The 20,911-nt window shown below is 43.4% G+C and overlaps 1 protein-coding gene across 3 annotated transcripts in view; it reads right to left on the bottom strand.

The window, feature by feature from the left end:
• ATAD2B (ATPase family AAA domain containing 2B) overlaps nucleotides 1-20,911 on the bottom strand; it is a 111,690-nt gene that overhangs the window by 14,708 nt on the left and 76,071 nt on the right. For all 3 annotated transcript variants that reach the window (XM_068143142.1, XM_068143143.1, XM_068143144.1), the window contains one exon: nucleotides 20,058-20,195. In XM_068143142.1, the coding sequence (XP_067999243.1) occupies nucleotides 20,058-20,195 (138 nt within the window). The remainder of the gene's footprint in view (nucleotides 1-20,057; nucleotides 20,196-20,911) is intronic.

Raw genomic sequence — 20,911 nt, 5'->3', positions numbered from 1 at the left:
GGTGAGAATATGCAACCAATGAAAATGCAAGACAGCACCTTTAGTAGTAACACACTGACCCGCTTGAAGTGACTGTGAAACCAACCCCTTAAAAGGCACAATTTTCTTCATCTACATGAAAGGCACTCAATGCACAGGCCTGACAAATACATTAAAAAATGTGTATACAACATTTATAGTCTTCCTCATAATTTGTTCTGTAAACAAATACTTGAAGAACCTGGGCACTTTCAGTCAACAAGGAGTCAAGTTCCATAAGAGATGAAGCATGTTTCCAGAAAAAACACCCTGGCTGCAGTATCCCCAGCATTTCCTTGCCCTAGTCACCTGCTTTCCCCATACCTCCCCTGCCACAGTTTCAACTGAAGTTCTTCCCAATAGTTCTCATAAAACTCTCCCAGTATCTTCTGTTCTTCCCCACTTCAGCTGAACAGGATAAGATAAATACATCTGTGGTGTGTATGCCATGCCTGGCCAACAAAATGTTTTAACTGATCAGCTGGCAAGGACAGGCAGAACCGCCATTTCCCATCTACAGTCTTTTCCTTCAGCAGATGTGTAAATCTATCCAGCTACCAATTTTCACAAAACCTGCAGGAATCTAATTTTTCACCCCTCAACTCCTGTCAAATCTATCTGAAACCTGGGTAAATGATTCATAAGTTAGTAGGGGAGCAGAGATGGACAGAGAGCACAGGTATAATTTTCATGGGAAATCAAGCTAAAAATATAATTTACATGAAACCAGAGTAATTATGTTAGTAGAGTACATGACAAGACAATCACATAGGAAAACTAAAGAGAAAAATTAATTCAAAAGAAGAGACAATCAGATTAACATCACCTGTGGAGATCATTGCCGCAAGAAGGGGTCGACAAACCGATCAATGTGATCAATCGAATCCAACTTTATTAGAGCATCAGACAAGCTTATATACAATTCTAGTTAATTATGCCTACTAATCACTTACTTATTGGATAATTGCTAAATGTCAACCCCACCTCCTGCGGTTGCACGTCCTGGTTCCTTGCTCAGACAGGCCAACAGATGTATCCTGTTTTTGAACAAGTCCAGACTATTTCAGGGGCAAAAGTCCTTGCTCAGCGTCCTTGCTTATTGCAACAGTTCATATGCTTGTCATATCCACTGGGTCCTGTGTCACCTTATATTTTTATCTGCAAATGCAACACAGTCTTCTACTCCTTTTGCTCTTAACCATTCTTCCACAATTCCCCCATTTTCTTTAACAACCACAAATGTTTCTATGGTGCGGTTAACTTGTTTCATAATACAGTGAAAAATAATTCTTGCTGCTATTAATATCAAAAGCCCAACTAACAAAAAGCATAAACATTTTTTAATCAAAGGCCCTATCCAACTAAACCATCCACCAAACATTGATTATAACCAAAAATCAAAAACACTAGTATCTTTCTGAATTTGCTATAAATGTTTTTCAAGCCAGCTCAATTTGGCATAAATAGATTCACTGTGATCAGAAAGATTAAAACAACACATACCCTCAATATCATTACATCCATAGCCTTAAGCTAATAATAAAAAGTCTATGGCGGCATGGTTCTATAACAAAACATGTCTAAGGCTATTTTGATCCATTAACAACTCTTGTATAACTTCATCAGTTATGTTGGCCTGCTTAAGTGAACAACAAGCAAGTTTTTCTATTTGCCTTAATGCTTGAGCAGCAGCTACTCCTGGTGCTAAAATTAAAGCAAATGCATTGGCTACAATTGACCATAACTGTACATTATCATTACAACTATCAGTATCTAAAACAGTCAATGCTCTTTTCTGTCGTTTAGTAGGCTTCAATATAGCCAGCCAATCCCGATATTTTGGCATCAACATTGTTAGTTTGCCTAGATAACATGGACCTCCTCGTGGTAATACAAAAATACCTTGCCAGGCCCTATCTCCACAAATTAAAAATATACCTTCAAACAATGCTCTGGGCTTTTTATATTGGCATAGGGCACTTTCTGACTCTTTTGTCAGATTGCCACAATAATATGTCCAATTATATTAATTTTTATTAATAAAAAAAAAACATGATTTTTTGTCCAATTCTCAAAATTTATAAATTGAAAACAGGTTCCATTGCTACTTCAATTATTAATTTGCATGGAACCTAATAATTGCAGTTCTTGTGGGTCCCATGTCAATGTCTTATTTAGGCCTCTTATCAAATCTACCAAAATTAAAATTATTTTTTTTTTGTTATATAGTTGTTTTTGATTATAATGGTAAAAATACCCATTCTAACACTCGGGTCTATACACTCTCCTGACCCCTTTTCCCCCGTTTTCTTTAAAGCTTAAATCAAGGCCCCCATAAGGTGTTTTGTTTCTGCTAAAAAAAGATACTGGGTCCTATTGATACTCACCATTAACCTAATGCTGTTTCTTTTTATTTAAAATTTCTCCTAACTAAAACTTCCATAATTCTTACATCCTCTCTAAGTTTTGTTAAATCACATTTAAAATCACATATAAAATAAAAATTTTAAAACATAATATGCTTTAACTATTCTTTCTTATAACATAATACCTGAATTCCCCTCTTTTGTTTTTATAACCTAACATTAAAATGTATTTTGTGCTATAATTGATTTTAAGTTTTCCTATAACTATTTAAAATTACAACAAACTAATAAATTAACATTTAAATCCATATAAACATTTCTCTAATCATACAATCATTAAACAATTATAATATACAGCCCTAAGTGTTAAACAATTCTTTAAACTAACCATTATTATCACTCTACAAATATGTTACTCTCTATTCCAGTTCTTAAACATGCTTACGCATTGAGACTAAATGATCTAACAAATTCATACAACACAATTAAAACAATCGTATAAAACATAAACCCTTTTGCTAGTTGTGGCCTTGATTTCAACATGCGTCACAGCATCATGGCTGAACCATAAGGGTTATGGCACATGCGCAGGGCTGAACTTGCGCATTCTCACACCCAAATCACGAGGTGTCACCACTCGAGGTGGAAGCGATGGCAACCGCCAGAGGACGAGACCACCCCAGATCTGTTTCCAGAGCTTTCTGAAATGCCAGCCAGCCCACCAATGGTAACGTTTCTCTACAATATTTTAATAAAAACCCAAACAATATTTCCTAACTTGAATATAACACTGAAATATTTTCTCACTATTAGGCTGTTAGGCCACTGTCACCCACCAGGGAGGAGAGGCCTAGAGTAGCAATTGTTAGCCCTCCACAACAACCAAAAAGGTTAGTTCTGTTAAGGCTCTGGGTGATTAAAAAAAAAAATCAAAAACATTCCCTTTTTTATGATTGATATCTTCTTTTCTCAAGAGGAGAGCTGGCACCGCCCATTGCCATCGCACCACGCTGCGTCCAGATGTGGAGGTGGTTGGTCGAAGGCGGCTTAGAGTGTTAGTTTATTCACTGTTTGGTGTCTCAATCTGTGCCGTTCTCCTTGGTTTTGTTACTGCCATTCTTTGTTATCTCAATAATTGTTGTAAATAAGTTGTTTCCACAGTTCTTATTAACTACTGGTTATTGTTAATTGTTGACACATGTTATAATAAAGTTTATCTTTTTCTACAAAGTTTAACTCTATAACAAATAAAATCAAAAGGCAACAAAACTGTATCATTCTAACCTAACATCCTTCACACATAAAAACAAGCAAGATAAAATTAACAATATAACAAAAACAATCAATAAAATCAACAACCCGATATTGCTAAAAGACTACAAAAGCTGTTTTTCCATCCAGTGACACAGTTATCGGAGGCATTGACTGAGCAATCTTTAAGCCTCCTACTCCAGCTATTGCAGCTGATGATGTCACTTGCGGCCATGCAGATGGCCAATACGAAGATGAAATGACAGTAACATTGGCTCCGGTGTCCAACAGCCCACAAAGGTACTGCTGCTGGCCTTTTTGGTTGTTGTCCAACAAGGTACAAAGCTTAAGTTAAACTAATAACAATGTTTTAACAGCGCTGATATAATACATGGTCAAAGATAACAGACATTATAAAAAAAAGAATTTAAATCTTAATAGTTTCGATCTTTGCATTTCACTCCTCTTATTAACAAAAAATACTTGATTATGCCTAACCACATTACAAAGATTCAAACATAAATACAATCCTTAACACTGTTTTACAATCTGCTTTAGGGATATGTCACATTTTTATTTTCTCTAGGATGGTCAAAAATCATAAATTGTTTAATAATAGCAAGATTTCTTTAATCTGTAAAGGTAGATCTGGCCAGGCTCTAGCTTCACAGACAGAAAACTTGCAGGCAAATAGCAAGAGCAAAAGAACTTCATTGCTTTGCCCAATAACATTTTTGCTCATCCTAGTAATACTAATCTCTTATTGGTACCATTATATATATATAATCCTTAAAAACTATTACAAATACAAAATAAGACCAAAAATCTCATTCCATAATATACCTATAACAAACCCTTAACTTATGCTAATATCAAAAATCCTTAAAACCTTAAAAGACTATGTTAAAATTAATCCATCAAATCAGTGTCTAAAAAAATAAAATTGTTACATTAACTAAAAAACACTTTCCAAAATTAAAACCTGTTTATACATTCCTTAACTATATTACATGGAGCTCCTTTAAAATGCCTATAGGCACACAATTAAAAAATGTTCGAACCAAAAGAAAATCATACAATGTGAACTCATTACAAAGTACTTACACCTTACTGCAATTACTATGTACCAAATACTTATAAATACCAAATGCTTATTTATTCATTATGCTTATTAGAAAAACTTAACAAAACTCTAAATAACAAATCTCTAGAAGACATTACAATCAAAAATAACAAAATGAGTACTGTTGCTTTAAATCAGAGCAGAGTAATGCAGCTAAAGCCGCTGCGGGGGAAAGGGGTGGGGGATGCTGCCGTGACCGCCGCTCCGCTGCCGTCGTGGCCGCTGCTGGGTTGCTGCTACTGTCGGTGCTGTCGGTGTCGGTGGTGCGTCAGCCGGTACCGCCTTGGTCGGAGTCGTCGGTATCTGCGGGGGCCGGCAGGGCTCGCGGGAGGAGTGCGGTGGTAGGAACGCTGTAATCGCGAGCCTCCAAGCGCTCCATTTTTTCTAAGAGGGGCTGTAAAGCAAAGTCGGCGCTGTTTGAATTCCTCGCTGCCGGTGTTGCCTTCCGAATCCAAGCCGTCGCTGGCAATGTCAGAGGAAGGTGTTGATAAAAGGGGTCGAACACACTGAGCTGCCTTTTTTTCAGCTTTTTCCCCGCTGTGTGCAAACGGCAGTGGTGACGGCTGGTAAACGCGGTGTGGTTGCCGCAAGATGTATCGGGGGCGGCCCCGGTCGATCGGTTGATAGTTCTCAAACACATCTTTCAGCTGCAACTCAGATACACCTGGCGCTGCATCTCGTCCTGACAAAGTTGCTCTAGCTGCAGCAGCCATTCGCTGTTCCAGTTCATAGGCTTTAACACAGTTCATGCATTCTCGCCACGGCTTTTGCAGCTTGATGGTAACCCAGTCCCACAGTTTGTCAAAAAGCTTATCTCCTAACTTACACCATTCTCCTTCTTCATCTCCCTCCTCGTGTAAATGCCCTGCAACCCTTCTCCAATAATCTCTGTTTCTTTGTCCTAAACCATCGTTAACCTCTGTTCTCTTTACTTCCTCTATTTCCGCAGTTTCCTGTATTCTTGTCAATTCATCTTTCGGCAACTCAGAAAAGTGAGGCGGCGGAGGAAATTCCTCCTCTTTGCTACTGACACCGCTACTTTCACTAGTACCTGCCACTATGCCACCCAAACCCCTAACACATGCAGCCTTCTCCGTTATCAGTTGTTCTTGAATTTCCTCCGATAACTGCAATCCATTATGCATTATTCCTGCCCCATTGGGGTCTGAATATTCTAAACGCGATCTAGCTTGCCGCGCTGCTACCTGCTCAGCATGGTGCCTATCTAAACACTCCATTACTGCCTTCCACCACTTCCCACATTTTCGTGGTTGCTTATCTTCCTCTAACCTGCGCAACCGTAAGTCTTGGCCAAACTTTTTCCACTCGCTCTTTTCAAATGCCTCATTAGGATCCCTAAAATACTTCAACTCCTCTGCATATTCTAACATGGGTATTAGTTCCCTTTTAAAATCTAACTTACATCCTCGCTTTTCTAAAAAGCACTTAAATAAATCATACGCCGCCTGCCTATCCATTACTATCTATTATTCGTTGATACCTGTGCGCACAGACTCAGAGCAGTATCGGCTTACGGCGTCTTCGGTCTCTGCTGCTTCCTCCGCCTCTCTGTGGGTCGGTAAACACAGCACCAGTACTGCTATCCTGGACCGGAATACTTCTTGCTTTTCGCGCTCTTGAACCCTGATAGTCCTCTTCGGAACGGCACAGCTTCCTTCTTCGCCGTGACTCCTTTCGGAGATTTGCAGAACCCTCCTTTTTGGGTTCAGGACCCACTCTGTGGGGTCCCTATTCAAGGCGCCACATGCCGCAAGAAGGGGTCAACAAACCGATCAATGTGATCAATCGAATCCAACTTTATTAGAGCATCAGACAAGCTTATATACAATTCTAGTTAATTATGCCTACTAATCACTTACTTATTGGATACTTGCTAAATGTCAACCCCACCTCCTGCGGTTGCACGTCCTGGTTCCTTGCTCAGACAGGCCAACAGATGTATCCTGTTTTTGAACAAGTCCAGACTATTTCAGGGGCAAAAGTCCTTGCTCAGCATCCTTGCTTATTGCAACAGTTCATATGCTTGTCATATCCACTGGGTCCTGTGTCGCCTTATATTTTTATCTGCAAATGCAACACAGTCTTCTACTCCTTTTGCTCTTAACCATTCTTCCACAGATCATCATTAGACTTTCCACCTCTGTAGATCTGATCATTTTCCTTATGCTAAGCAGATCTTCTGTACAATAGCACCTACTACAGCTATGCATGGTTTTGGTGCATTCAGTTGGCTCTTAAGGACTACTGAATGACACCTTCCCTGCTGCCAAGAGAACTATGAACAAACACAAGGTTCTCCTGCAGCTTCACAGGCAGAGAAGTAGTAGAAGGCAGTATCCAATACAGGAGATCAAACTACTCTCATTCAGAATGGCAACTCCTACACCTCCCAGAATGAAATTATAAAGAAACAAAAAGAGACATTTTTCTCAGCTCTAAGTAAAGATGTCCTCAAATTCCAGAAAATCCATCTTAATGGTGTTTTTTCAAGTTACAATACTTGCCTCTACCTCAGATTAAGAATTAATCCAAGCTAAATCTCTTTTTTTCCTGGAGAGCAGGAAAAGAGTAGCAAGTGTAGGACTCATGACAAAACATCAGCAGCTACCAGGATTTTAACAGTAGTATCTGGATGACTCAATATGCCAAATATCCATATTCTGAATCCAAGTTCAGAACTAGTCCAAAAGGCAGAATATAGTTAAAAATAACAGAAATCATATGGCTTCTGATCTGCCATGTACTTAAATAAGGCATTACTGTGGTCATATGAATTCCTAAAGTACAACAATCACTGACACCACTGTATCAGAAGGGTCAAAGAGAGTAAACAGATGAAAATCAGACAAAGACTGAAAATAAAAGTTTCTGAGAAAGACTATAAACAAAAGACCCTTTCTTTCTAATAGTTTTAAAAATACTGTCAAGCCTTTCCTCCATTATAAAGCAGAAATGCAGTTTCATATCACAGAATCACAAAAACATTCAGGTTGGAAAAGACCCTGAGGATCATCAAGTCCAACCAATAACCCTACTCCGCAAAGTTCACCCCTAAACCATATCCCCGAGCACCATGCCTAAACAATCTTCAAACACATCCAGGGTTGGTGACTCAACCACCTCCCTGAGCAGCACATTCTAATGCCTGACCACTATTTCTGTGAAATTTTTTTTCCTAATGTCCAGTCTAAACCTACCCAATCATAGGCCATTCCCTCTTGTTCTTTCACTAATTACCTCTGAGAAGAGACCAGCACCAGCCTCTCCACAATGTCCTCTCAAATAGTTGTAGAGAGTGATGAGGTCCCCCCCACTTCAGCCTCCTATTTTTTCAAACTAAATAGCCCCAGCTCCTTCAGTCACTCCTTGTAACACTGATTTTCCAGGCCCTTCACCAGCTTCATTGCCCTACTCTGCACTCACTCCACTTGAGCGCCTCTGCATCTCTCCTGTATTGAGGTGCCCAAAACTGGACACAATTCTCAAGGTGTGGCCTCAACAGAGCCGAGTACAAGGGGACAATCAACTCCCTACTCCTACTGGACACAGCATTTTTGATACAAACCAGGATGCCATTGGCTTTCCTAGCCACCTGGGCACACTGCTTGCTCATAATCAGTTGCCCATCAGTGACAGCAAAGATTGCCATTTAGCAAAACAAAAGAAACTTACCAGAGGGCACATGAAATATTTCATATTTCAAACTAAATTTTCTGCAGTAGTTTCCTATATCCTTACTCATCTCCCTACAGTTTTTTATAGAGAAACCACTCATCACTTCAATAATTGGGAAAAGTTAGCAGTGGGTTTACTTCATATTTCATAAAATGACTTTCACAGAAAACATTTTTAACACTTCACATAACACAAAATATTTCTTTATTTGCTCCAAACATAATTTTCACAGCTACCATATTTATCATATAACATAAAAGACTTCTCTCTGAAGAAAACACAAAATCTGCAGTTTATCACAATAGGGGGGGGGGGGGGGAGGGAAGAAAAAAAATGTAAACCTCAATCTTCCCCATAGAGTTAATTTATCAGTAATACTAAAGGAAGCACTGCAAGACAGTAAAATAATATGCAACAGACTCCATCTACTGGAAAAACAGTATAAATCAGTAAGACAGATTTATACTAGACAGCATCCCAATAATTAAAAAGGTGATACTGTTTTATGTGCCAACATGTATCTAAACCAATCAGAAATTATCAAGTTACCAGACACATCAAATTTCATATTGCTGGTAGTTTCCTTTTCCAAACTAACATACACAAACATGAAACAAGACACTTCTTCTCCTTGGTGATCAGTGATGAAAAAGCAGAGATTGAAATATATGACATTCAAATTAAAATTAAGAAAAAGAAATTATTGTGAGAGTAGCCAAGCACTAGAAGAGGGTTCTCAGGCATGCTGTGGAGCCCCCATTTTTGGAGATATTCAAAACACAACTGGACACAGCCTTAAGCAACCAGCTCCGAGCAGGGGAGTTAGATTAGCTGATCTCCATAGGATCCTTCCAACTATGCCAATTTTATGATGGTGTGATTATATGACTACTTGTATCAGGCTTTTGACCTACATCCCATTCAGAGTTACCATCAGAATACTTGCACCTTTCTCAAAATACATGGTCAGTACAGAAATATTTTAAATTACCTGGGGCAAAACTCTCCTTAATAGATTTTCAGTAACATCTATTAACGCAATGCTTTTAAAACTCACCTATCCCGTGATACACAATCCACCACAGGAAGTCTTCACATAGAACAACTGTTTCCACTTTCTATCATCAGTCCTGGCTAACTCAGGAAGTCCTAGTTGACTGCAGACTGACAAATGTGATACTCATCTAGAAGGAGAGCCAGAAGAAGGATCTCAGGAACTGAAAGCCTGTCAGTCTGACCTCAGGGCTGGAGTAGGTCATGACAGAGATCATGAGTGCCATTACACAGCATGTGCAGGGCAACCAGGTGATCACAGCCAGTCAGCAAGGGTCCTGCTTGATGAATTTGATCTCCTTCTACAAGAAAATAACTCACTTTGCAGATTAGGGAAATACTCTGGATATTGTTTGCCTGGACCTTACTAAAGGATTTGACACTGTATCCCACAGTACTCTCTTAGAAAAAATGGCTGTTTGTGGCTTAGATGGGTGGATGCTCTGATGGGTAAAAAAAACAGCTGGATGGCCAGGTCTACAGTGGTGGTGAATGGAGATAAATCCAGTTGGTGGCCATTGACAAGTAGTGTTCCCAGGGCTCAGTACTGGGGCCAATACTCTTTAATATTTTCATCAATGATCTGGACAATGGGATTGAGTGCACCCTCAGTAAATCTGCAGATTACACTAAAATGGGAGGGAATGCTGATTTGCTTGAGGGTAGGATGGCTCTACAGAGGAACATGAACATGCTGGGTGGATGGGCTGAGGCCAACTGCATCAAATCCAGCAAGGCCAAGTGCCAGGTCCTGCATATAGGTCACAACCACCCCATGCACTACTATAGTCTTGGGGCAGAGTGGCTGGAAAGGTGCCCGGTAGAAAAAGACCTGAGGGCGTTGAAGTTACCTAAACATGAACCAGCACTGTGCTCAGATGGACAAGGAAGCCAGAGAGCATCCTGACCTGTACCAGGAAAAGTGTGATCAGCAGGACCAGGGAAGTGATTGTCTCCCTATACTCAGCACTGGTGAGGCCACACCTTATAAGTACTGTGTTCAATTTCAGGGTGCTCACAACAAGACACTGAGGTGCTGGGGCAGCTCCACAGAAGGGTAACAAAGCTGGTGAAGGATCTGGAGAACAGGTCTCATGAGGAGTGTCTGAGGGAACCAAGGTTATTTAGTCTGGAGAACAGAAGGCTGAGGGGACACCTTCTCACTCTCTACAAGTCCCTGAAAAGAGGTTGGAGCCAGGTGGGTGTTGGTCTCTTCTCCTTAATAACAAGTGATAGGACAAGAGGAAATGGGCTCAAGTTGCACCAGGGGAGGTTTAGATGACAGATTGGAAGAAACTTCTTGACTGAAAGGGTTCTTAAACACTGGAACAGACTCCCCAGGGAGGTGGTTGAATCCCCATCCCTGGAAATGTTCAAAAGACAGATGTGGTACTGAGGAACATGGTTTAACATCAGCCTTGGTAAAGTTTGTAAATGACTGGGCTTGATCTTAAAGATCTTTTCCAACTCAAATGATTTTATTCTACGATTCTGCAACTATTTTGTGCCACATTTCTGATAGCCCAGCCAGTCTAATGACACTGTGGTGAAGGCACATTATGACCCAATACTGAATCCTGTCCCAGCATGTGGGCAAGTTCCCCCTCCCTCCAGGAGGGAGACAAAAGCCAAGGCATTAGCCAGGCTTGCACGCACCCAGCGCATGCAGTGCTCGTGCTGACACCAAGTATGGGCATAATTCTAGCTTCACGCTTTCTATAGGCTGAAGCCAGTTGCTTATGAGAGTGCCCATTGGTCAAACCCAGCCTCGAGGAATCTATAAGTATCACCCCAGTTGGTAAACACGTTGCCCCCTCATTTACTTTGTCTCTGTGCTTGCTCGAGAGAGTAACTCTCGAGCTGCAGCCTTTGCCATTGAGCTTATTGTTGTTAGCTTCGGTTATACATGCACGCATACTGGAAGCGTCTGCATAGTGAAGAAGCCTAGAGGGAGGACCTTCGCTGAGCCTGAGGAGTTCAGCGTTGCTGCAGCCAGCCGTGCCGACCGGGAGAGCCCATCGTGCCACCGGAGGACTGGACTGACCCCCGAGGGTAAGATCTGCCCAGTTACCGGGGAGAAGGGACTTGATCCAAACCGAGTCCACGTATGTCTAGCCCCGCCGTAGCGGGAGAGGAGCCACCGAGTGCCGCTCTGAGCCCTGTGAATCTCAGGGAAAACCAAAGCATTGTTCGTGTCTATACTGCACCGAACCCGGGACCACTACGAGAATCCTGTTGCTCCTTTAAGTTTGGTAAAGAGAATCCGCCGCCTAACGCAGCTGCATCCTCTCCCCGAGGCTGTTTGCATCAGCCCCGAGAACCGCCGTGGTTGGGCCGACCCCCGTAGCTTCGCCTGCTTCCGTCGTTCGAGCCCACCTACCGGCCACCGTCATCCCGCCCTGCCGTGCGAGCCGACTTTAGAGGGCCGACCCCACGGACCGACCCCGACCAGGACCGATCCCTGTTGTCTGAAGGGAATTGAATATCGTTCACGTGCTTTCCACCCACTAGCACTCAGTTCAAAGTATCCGCGTCTAGCAGAGTAAGCGCTGACGCATAGAAAGATTGTAATATTGCTGTGTATAGCCAGAAGCCGCCGACGTCCCGTCGAATCTCCATCTAGTGGCCAAGCGGCAGAACTGCACCCTTCGTTATATAAATACAGAAAGGGTTTATAGATAGTTCAATTACGTCATAATCATAACACTAAGCCAGTTGTGGAATCTATTTCACGAACGTGCACTAGAACATGTAAATAAGTTGGTGATTCATCGGTTATTAATAGTTTGATAATTAATAAAAATATATATTCATAATTCATATTTCATATTCATAAATTTAATAACCTCTTCACGACAGACACTGAAAACTAAAACCTAAAATACATTAGAAAAATTAAGTAAATCACAAAAGGTAACTAAAAAATAAAGTTTTATCTACATAACTTCAGAAAACAAACCAACACATGCTAAACTCACTCTCATTCTCTATGTACTATCCCTGACCAGTAAAGAGAACTTTAAATTGTGCAAGGCTGCTGCACTGTCTACAGTGCACTCTGATTTGACAGAAGATGCTTGGCAAGAATTTCCTTTAGGCTCTCAAGTGTTCCATATAAACTGATCTTTTTGCAGCTATTTTCTAACATATGACAAATAAAGCTCCTAAAACTTAATCAGGCAAACAACATTGGTGACTATTCCTTTAGATGTATCTAAGGAAAAAAAAATTAGTTCAAGTTCAAATATCAGAAAAAATGGAAGATTTTCAGAATGAAGTACAGTTTATATTATGTGTAATTATAATACATGACTTATTGTCCTCGTTCCTGTATGTAATACATTTTAGTCTTAAAAAAAATCCCAAAAAACTTAGTTCTTAGTCATAAAAAAATCCAAACACTTCTAAAATTATCTCTGTTCAGAAATCTCTTAACTTGTTTTTCTTCCATTTGTACAATCACAATCTACCACATCCTGGTCTCCAAACTGGTGACACATGGGTTTGATGGGTGGACCACTAGATGGATAAGGAACTGGCTTGATGGCCGCACCCAAAGAGTGGCTGTCAATGGCTCCATGTCCCAGTGGAGGCCAGTGACAAGTGGAGTCCCTCAGGGATCAGTCCTGGGACCTGTCTTATTCAACATCTTTGTGGGTGCCATGGACAGTGGCATTGAGTACACCCTCAGCAAGTTTGCTGATGACACCAAGCTGTGTGGTGCAGCAGACACGCTGGAGGGAAGGGAGGCCATCCAGAGGGACCTTGACAGGCGGGAGAGGTGGGCACAAGCCAACCTCATGAAGTTCAATAAGAGCAAGTGCAGGGTCCTGCATCTGGGTCGAGGCAATCCCAGGCACAAATACAGGCTGGGCAGTGACTGGCTGGAAAGTAGCCCTGAAGAGAGAGACTTGGGGGTGCTGGTGGACAAAAAGCTCAACATGAGCTCTCAGTGTGCACTTGCAGCCCGCAAAGCCAATCAGATCCTGGGCTGCATCAGGAGAAGTGTGGCTAGCAGGTCGAGGGAGGTGATCCTCCCCCTCTACTCAGCCCTGGTGAGACCCCACCTGGAGTACTGTGTCCAGTTCTGGAGCCCCTATTACAAGAGGGATGTGGAGGTGCTGCAACGTGTCCAGAGAAGGGCCACAAGGATGATCAGAGGGCTGGAGCACCTCTCCTATGAGGGCAGACTGAAGGAGTTGGGGCTGTTCAGTCTGCAGAAGAGAAGGCTCCGAGGTGACCTAATTGTGGCCTTCCAGTATCTGAAAGGGGCCTACAGGAAGGCTGGGGAAGGACTTCTCAGGATCTCAGGTAGTGATAGGACTAGGGGGAATGAAGCTGGAGGTGGGGAGATTCAGGCTAGATGTGAGGAGGAGGTTCTTCACCATGAGAGTGGTGAAACCCTGGAATGGGTTGTCCAGGGAGGTGGTCGAGGCCCCGTCCCTGGGGGTGTTTAAGACCAGGCTGGATGAGGCTCTGTCCAGCCTGCTCTAGTGTGGGGTGTCCCTGCCCATGGCAGGGGGGTTGGAACTAGATGATCCTTGTGGTCCCTTCCAACCCTGAATGAAACTATGAAACTATGAAACTGCTATTTAAGCTTCCTACAATCTGCTCAGTTCTAGTCTCACCTTACGCTAGCTCCTGCCTCCAAACACCCTTTTAAGATAGTTTATATATTTTACTAATACTAATAAAGCAGGCTGGAAGAGACCTTCAAGATCACCGTGTCCAACCCACCAACCAATACAACCCACCTAAACAACTAACCCATGGCACCAAGCACCCCATCAAGTCTCCTCCTGAACACCTCCAGTGATGGTGACTCCACCACCTCACCGAGCAGCCCATTCCAATGGGCAATCACTCCTTCTGTATAGAACTTCTTCCTAACATCCAACCTAAACCTCCCCTGGCGCAGCCTGAGACTGTGTCCTCTTGTTCTGGTACTGGGTGCCTGGGAGAAGAGACCAGCATCCGCCTGTCTACAACCTCCCTTCAGGTAGTTGTAGACAGTAATAAGGTCACCCCTGAGTCTCCTCCAGGCTGAGCAATCCCAGCTCACTCAGCCTCTCCTCATAGGGCTTGTGTTCCAAACCCCTCACCAACTTTGTTGCCCTTCTCTGGACTCGTTCCAGCAAGTCAACATCCTTCCTAAACTGAGGGGCCCAGAACTAGACACAGTACTCGAGGTGCGGCCTAACCAGTGCAGTGTACAAGGGCAGAATGACCTCCCTGCTCCTGCTGGCCACACTGTTCCTGATGCAGGCCAGGATGCCATTGGCCCTCCTGGCCACCTGGGCACACTGCAGGCTCATGTTCAGCCTACCATCGACCAGCACCCCCAGGTCCCTCTCTGCCTGGCCGCTCTCCAGCCACTCTGACCCCAGCCTGTAGCTCTGCATGGGGTTGTTGTGGCTAATGTGCAGAACCCGGCACTTGGATGTGTTAAATCTCATGCCGTTGGACTCTGCCCATCTGTCCAGCCTGTTGAGGTCCCTCTGCAGAGCTTCTCTACCCTCCAGCAGATCAACTCCTGCCCCCAGCTTGGTGTTGTCAGCAAATTTACTGATGATGGACTCAATGCCCTCATCCAGATCATCAATAAAGATGTTAAAGAGCACAGGGCCCAGCACTGATCCTTGGGGCACACCACTAGTGACTGGCCACCGGCTGGATGTGGCACCATTCACCACCACTCTCTGGGCTTGGCCATCCAGCCAGTTCCTAACCCAGCTCAGAGTGCTGCTGTCCAAGCATTGGGCTGACAGCTTGGCCAGCAGTTTGCTATGCGGGACGGTGTCAAAGGCCTTGCTGAAGTGCAGGTAGACTACATCCACAGGCCTCCCCACATCCACCAGGCGGGTCACCTGATCATAGAAGGAGATCAGGTTGGTCAGGCAGGACCTGCCCTTCCTAAATCCATGCTGTCTGAGCCTGATCCCTTGGCCATCCTCTAAGTGCTGTGTGATTGCACTCAGGATGACCTGTTCCATGATCTTGCCTGGCACTGAGGTCAGGCTGACAGGCCTATAATTCCCTGGCTCATACAACCGGCCCTTCTTGCGGATGGGCACAACTTTGGCCAGCTTCCAGTCTTCTGGGACCTCTCCAGTGAGCCAGGACTGCTGGAATATGATGGAGAGTGGCATAGCCAGCTCATCTGCCAGGTCTCTCAGCACCCTAGGATGGATCCCATCTGGTCCCATGCACTTGTGGGGATCCAAGCAGCTGAGGAGAGCTCCAACTATCTGCTCATGGAACATAGGGAAACTGCAGCTCCCTGGCTCCTTCTGCCAGCTCTGCAGGCCAGCTGTCTGGAAGACATTCTGTCCTGCTAGTAAAAATTGAGGCAAAGAAAGTGTTAAGTACCTCTGCCTTTTCCTCATCCTTTGATACAACATTTCCCTCCATGTCAACCAAGGAGTGGAGGTTGTCCTTGCCCTTCCTCTTGCTATTAATGTATTTATAGAAGGACTTTTTGTTGTCCTTCACAGCAGAGGCCAGTTTAAGCTCCAAATGTGCTTTTGCCTCCCTAATTTTCTTCCTGCATGATTTGGCAACATCCTTAAACATTCCGTGGGTTGCCTCACCTTTCTTCCAAAGATGATACACCCTCTTTTTTTCCCTTAGTTCTATTAAAAGTTCATTACCCATCCAGGCTGGCTGTCTGCCCCGGCGGCTCATCTTCCGGCACATTGGCACAGCCTGTTCCTGTGCCTTCAAGAGTTCTTCCTTGAAGCAGGTCCAGCTCTCCTGGACCCCTTTATTTTTGAGGGCTTTATCCCAAGGTAGTCTGTTTTTTTTTTTTGTAGTCTCTATTGACCTTATCACATCTATCTTTTCGGTGTGCCCATGTACTACCTGAATCCTTTCTGCAGATTTCTGGTTGCTCATTAATTCTCAGTTCTCTCATCACCAGATACACCACATTCCTCCTGAACTAGTTACCTTTCCCAGACTCAACCTGAAAAGGCTGATTTTCATTTGATCACAGTCCCAAACTGTTTTACATTTCCTTGCCTTCCAACCTGAATCTCCGAAACACTATCAGGAATGGTACCTTAACACTGTTTATACACAGAAACACCAGCAATTTCCTTCAGGCAATAGTTCTAGTCTTCAAACAACTGCCACTGCATCCACTATATAAGGTGGAGAAGAGAGCAGAGGTACCAGAGTTTGTTTTTATACAAGTGTGACCGTTTGAGGCTGTGCCTTTAAGAAAGGGACAGTGCTGGGACACTCTGGCTGAATATTTTGTAAACAAAGACAGGTCTAAACAAATTTCATTGGTAGATTGGTGGAACACAGCTTTAAGTTTTAGTGCAGTAGGAATTTTTCTCAGTTCGTTTGTTCCTTTCCCTATCCCTTCCAGCTTGTCTGCTTCTGGGCACCTAGCCTGAGCGACCTTGGATAAGATAAGCACTAATCCTGCATCAATTTGCATGAGGCCTACTAAAACCATTCTTCCTTAATAACTGCCTTTTTCTCTCTCTAACCCTTTTTGGGGAAAAAGGGAGGTAGGGGGAGAGAGTGGGTGTACGGGGGGGGACCCTCCTCTGTCCAGAGGAGGGAATTTCGTTTCTGTATTTTTTTTCTTCTTTTCTGTATATTTATATATATATATAGTAAATACTGTATATATTGTTGTGGTGGGTTAACGCCTCTTTCTGAAAACAAAAGAAGCAAGCAGGGTGGAGGGCTTGCGGGTACTTTACACTCCCTGAAGGGCGTTTCCCCCCTGGGAAAGCTGAGTCTGTTCCACTTCCCCCTCCCTGCCCAGCTAGGGTATAAAAAGAAGGACATCACTGCCCATTGCAGGCTCGAACCCACAATCTCAACACTCGGAGTCTCATGCCCTACCAACTGAGCCACGTGGTCCTCCCCCACTAGGCATACCCGTACCAAGGCAAGACAGCATCCGGCTGCACACACCCCCCCCCAGAAACGGAGGGGCTGCACCACAGCTCACTGAGAAGAAGGGAGGTGGAGCCAGGTGCTCGGCGCCATTTTCGGAAGTCGTCCGAAAAAGTCGGGGAAGAGACTAGGGCCGGCCCCGCCGCAGCCTGAGCGCATGGCCGGCTCCGCCCACCTCTGCCGCCGCGGCACAGAATCAAAATCACCTCCACCCCTCGGACACTCAAACGGCTTCTCCAGCGAAAGCCATACATGCGTTCTCAGAGCTCTTGAAAACGGCTTTCCAGGTGGAGTCCCCGTCGGCCCCCCGGGGCTTCGGGAGCTGGCTCGCCCGCTCGCAGCGGCTGGCTCTATCCCCGCAGCGAGAACGGACCTGACTCTGATCTGCTCGCCGCTGCCCCTCCCCCACTTCGCTTCCCGCCGCGGAGGAAGGGCAGGTTCCGTGTTCTCAAGCGGTACCCCGATGCCGATGGTCGAGAACCACCCCTGCCTGAAATAGCAGGAAAGGCTCCGTGCCACCGGCAGCGCACCAGTTATTCCCCCACAATCCACAAGAACTTACACGGTCGCCCCAGCAACATCACTTGAGCCCCAACTGCCAAACCCAAACCGACGCCCAGAACTGAATTTAAACTCTCCATCCTTTGCAATCGATCTGCAGAGTGGGCACAACAGCCAGCCCCACGTTGGTGCACCAAAAATGTAATGGGTTGAGGCAAACCCCCTCCCCACCATGCGCAGAAAAATAACGACTCAGACAAACAGATTGCAAAAGTGATGGAAAGTTTAAATAGAGAACAGTGAGTGCGTGCAGAGAACTAGAAACACAGTGACAAGAAAGACCCCAAAACAGACCCAGAGAAATTCCATCCCCACCTGAGGGTGCACCCAAGCCCCCAGGGCTCCTCCTCCCCCCCCCCCACTGCTAGGCTAGTCTCAGCTGGCCAGATCTGAGACTGCCCATCCCCCCGTGGCCTTGGGCCTAACCAGGCCCATGGCCGGGAGATCTCTCCCCCAATTACCAGGCAGCGGAGAGGAAGGAAAGAGGAAGTGCCAGACCCCGCCGTAAAACTTATAGTGGTGCAAGGGATCATGGTAGGAAATAACCGAATTTCCTGTGTCCACCCACTGGGCTGGACTTCTGGACACAGGAAACACCCCTGTAGCAGAGGACACCCAGCCCAAACTAGGACAATTGTGTATAAATAAGCTGCATTTTTCACATTGCTTGTAAATATAGCATCCCTTTTGCTTCTCTGACTGAGGTAGCTGTGGTGTTTTTTTTCCTCTTTGTAGGGGAGGGAAAGCTAGGCCTTCTCTCTCAACCCACTACAACAAGTCACCAGTAACAGCTGCTGGCTTGCAGATCACAGCCAGCCTGCATTGCAGGCAGAACCAGGAAAATGCTCTATAGATCAGCCAGAGTGAAACTCCCCGTCTTGGATTTCATAAGAAAATACCAAAAAAAAAAAAAAAAGAAAAATAGGCATTCCAGAATTCCTTCCCTCCTCTGTCTTTGCACAAGCTGCCACATGAATAAAGAACAGCTTGCATCCACACCATCAACTTATTATGTAATAGTTTATTCAAGCCATAACTCTGTACGATTGACTTAAATTGCTTTAATGGAAAAAAACTACAGCTTCAAGAAATAGAACTACACACACACCTCTACTTAATTAAGCTATTTGACATCAACACTATCATTCATAGATAAACAACGTTCATGTCTGGGCAGTTATCACCATGCCTAGAAAACTCTCATCAAGGAAAAGCACCATGAAGGAGAGCAAAGACCAATGAAAAGTTGTCAGCTTTCATCTATCAATTTGCTTATTAAGCAGTAACTGAGAGTATTATTAATACTATGTTAATAATGGATTCCACATCAGTGGGAAAGGCACACACAGCTATCAGTATATTCCTCATACCTTCTCTTAATCTTTTTGTTCCCAAGAAAAAATATGTTGTGTATTTACTTATTGTAATCAACTTACCTCTTGAAAATAATTACAGTGACTCTGACTACCTACATCACAGTCATTCCTTGCAATTCTGAGATCCTGATCACTTACCAGGCTAATCCAGTAGGCTGCAGCAATAGTACCTCAGCATCCTCCAGCAAGGGGTACTGACTATATTAGACCAGAGGACGCAATGGAAAATACAATTAAATATCTCTTCTTTTTTTGGAACTTTTAGCACTATACTGTATATATGGAAGATAGGAAGCAAAGTAACTGTAGTGTACACGAAAGTGTGAAGCAGCATGTAGATAGGTACTTAGGAATTGTATAATTGGTGTGTGCATCCACAACGCTCATCAGATCAAAGTAGTCTCCTCATAAGACCAGAGTTCTCTTACACTGAAAACAGGCTTTTACAAAGAAAATGTAACACTCATTACATTGGAAACACAGTTATTTCTTATCATAAAACCAGAGATCCTGCTGCTTTACAACTTCCTGGGCAGGTATTTCATGCAGTTAGAAAAAGTCTTTGCTGAAGTTTCACACGTTTCATGCCTAAAAATTACCTCACAAAATATCAACAAGCAGTAATAGAGACACATCTCAAATGTTTGCCATTGGAAATACCTCTGGCTTTGCTCAGTTATCACCCAAGATACTCACATGCACATTTAGTTGCAGAGTTAGGCCATACATCCATGGTAGGTTTTTGTTTGTTCCGAAAAGCATCTTCAACTCTAGCCTCCATTTTCCACACAGTAGAACCATGAGGATTTATTTGTTCTGCTGCTACTGGTAAGCCTGCATACAAAAGATAACCATACCTATTTAAATAAACCAAGCTGCATAAAACTACTGAATTTTAAAAGAAACTTGGAGTATCATGCTGCAACAAAAATACATAAATTAATATTTAATAGGACATTCAAAACAGACTAGAATCGAAAATATTTGTTTTCTACTAACAAAACATCTTACTGGTTGCATGACAGCTCTGACAGCTTAGAAAAACATGACTGCCTCTCACACTTGGGTCCCCAAAGATTGCACACTTCTAACTATTTCCTCTATACAGCAAATTCTTATTGACAGTTTCAGTTTTTCCAAATTGCAAGCAGATTATTTAAAATAAATGGCAATTCATAATGATGCTGTATGCCACATCACAAAGATTATCTGAGTAAAAACCTTGTATTGTTACCATAGTATGTAAAATGGATCAACTTCAGAGCCAATATGAGCTCTTAGATTAAGAGTGTGTGGTTTGCTTTCTGTAATGTAAATTCTTCTCACAGCTTCTACTGTTGTAAAGATGGGTTTTGTGAAATTCTAAGAATGCAAAATTTTCATATTACCTAAGCATATTTTGAAGACAAACATCCCTGAAATGTTGTATTTGTGAACTAGAACTTTCTGTATCAGTCTTCAAAACACTATACCATGTCTTGAATAACCAGAAACATGTGATCAAGAGTTCACAACAAACTCTAAACCAGAAGAATGCAGAAATCAGAATA

This window comes from Melanerpes formicivorus, unplaced genomic scaffold (genome assembly GCF_026170545.1).
Source record: "Melanerpes formicivorus ecotype bairdi unplaced genomic scaffold, bMelFor1.0.p_v2 SCAF_9, whole genome shotgun sequence".
Classification (NCBI taxonomy): domain Eukaryota; kingdom Metazoa; phylum Chordata; class Aves; order Piciformes; family Picidae; genus Melanerpes; species Melanerpes formicivorus.
The sequence above is the reverse complement of the archived record's forward strand: the minus strand, read 5'-3'. Positions and strand labels throughout refer to the sequence as shown.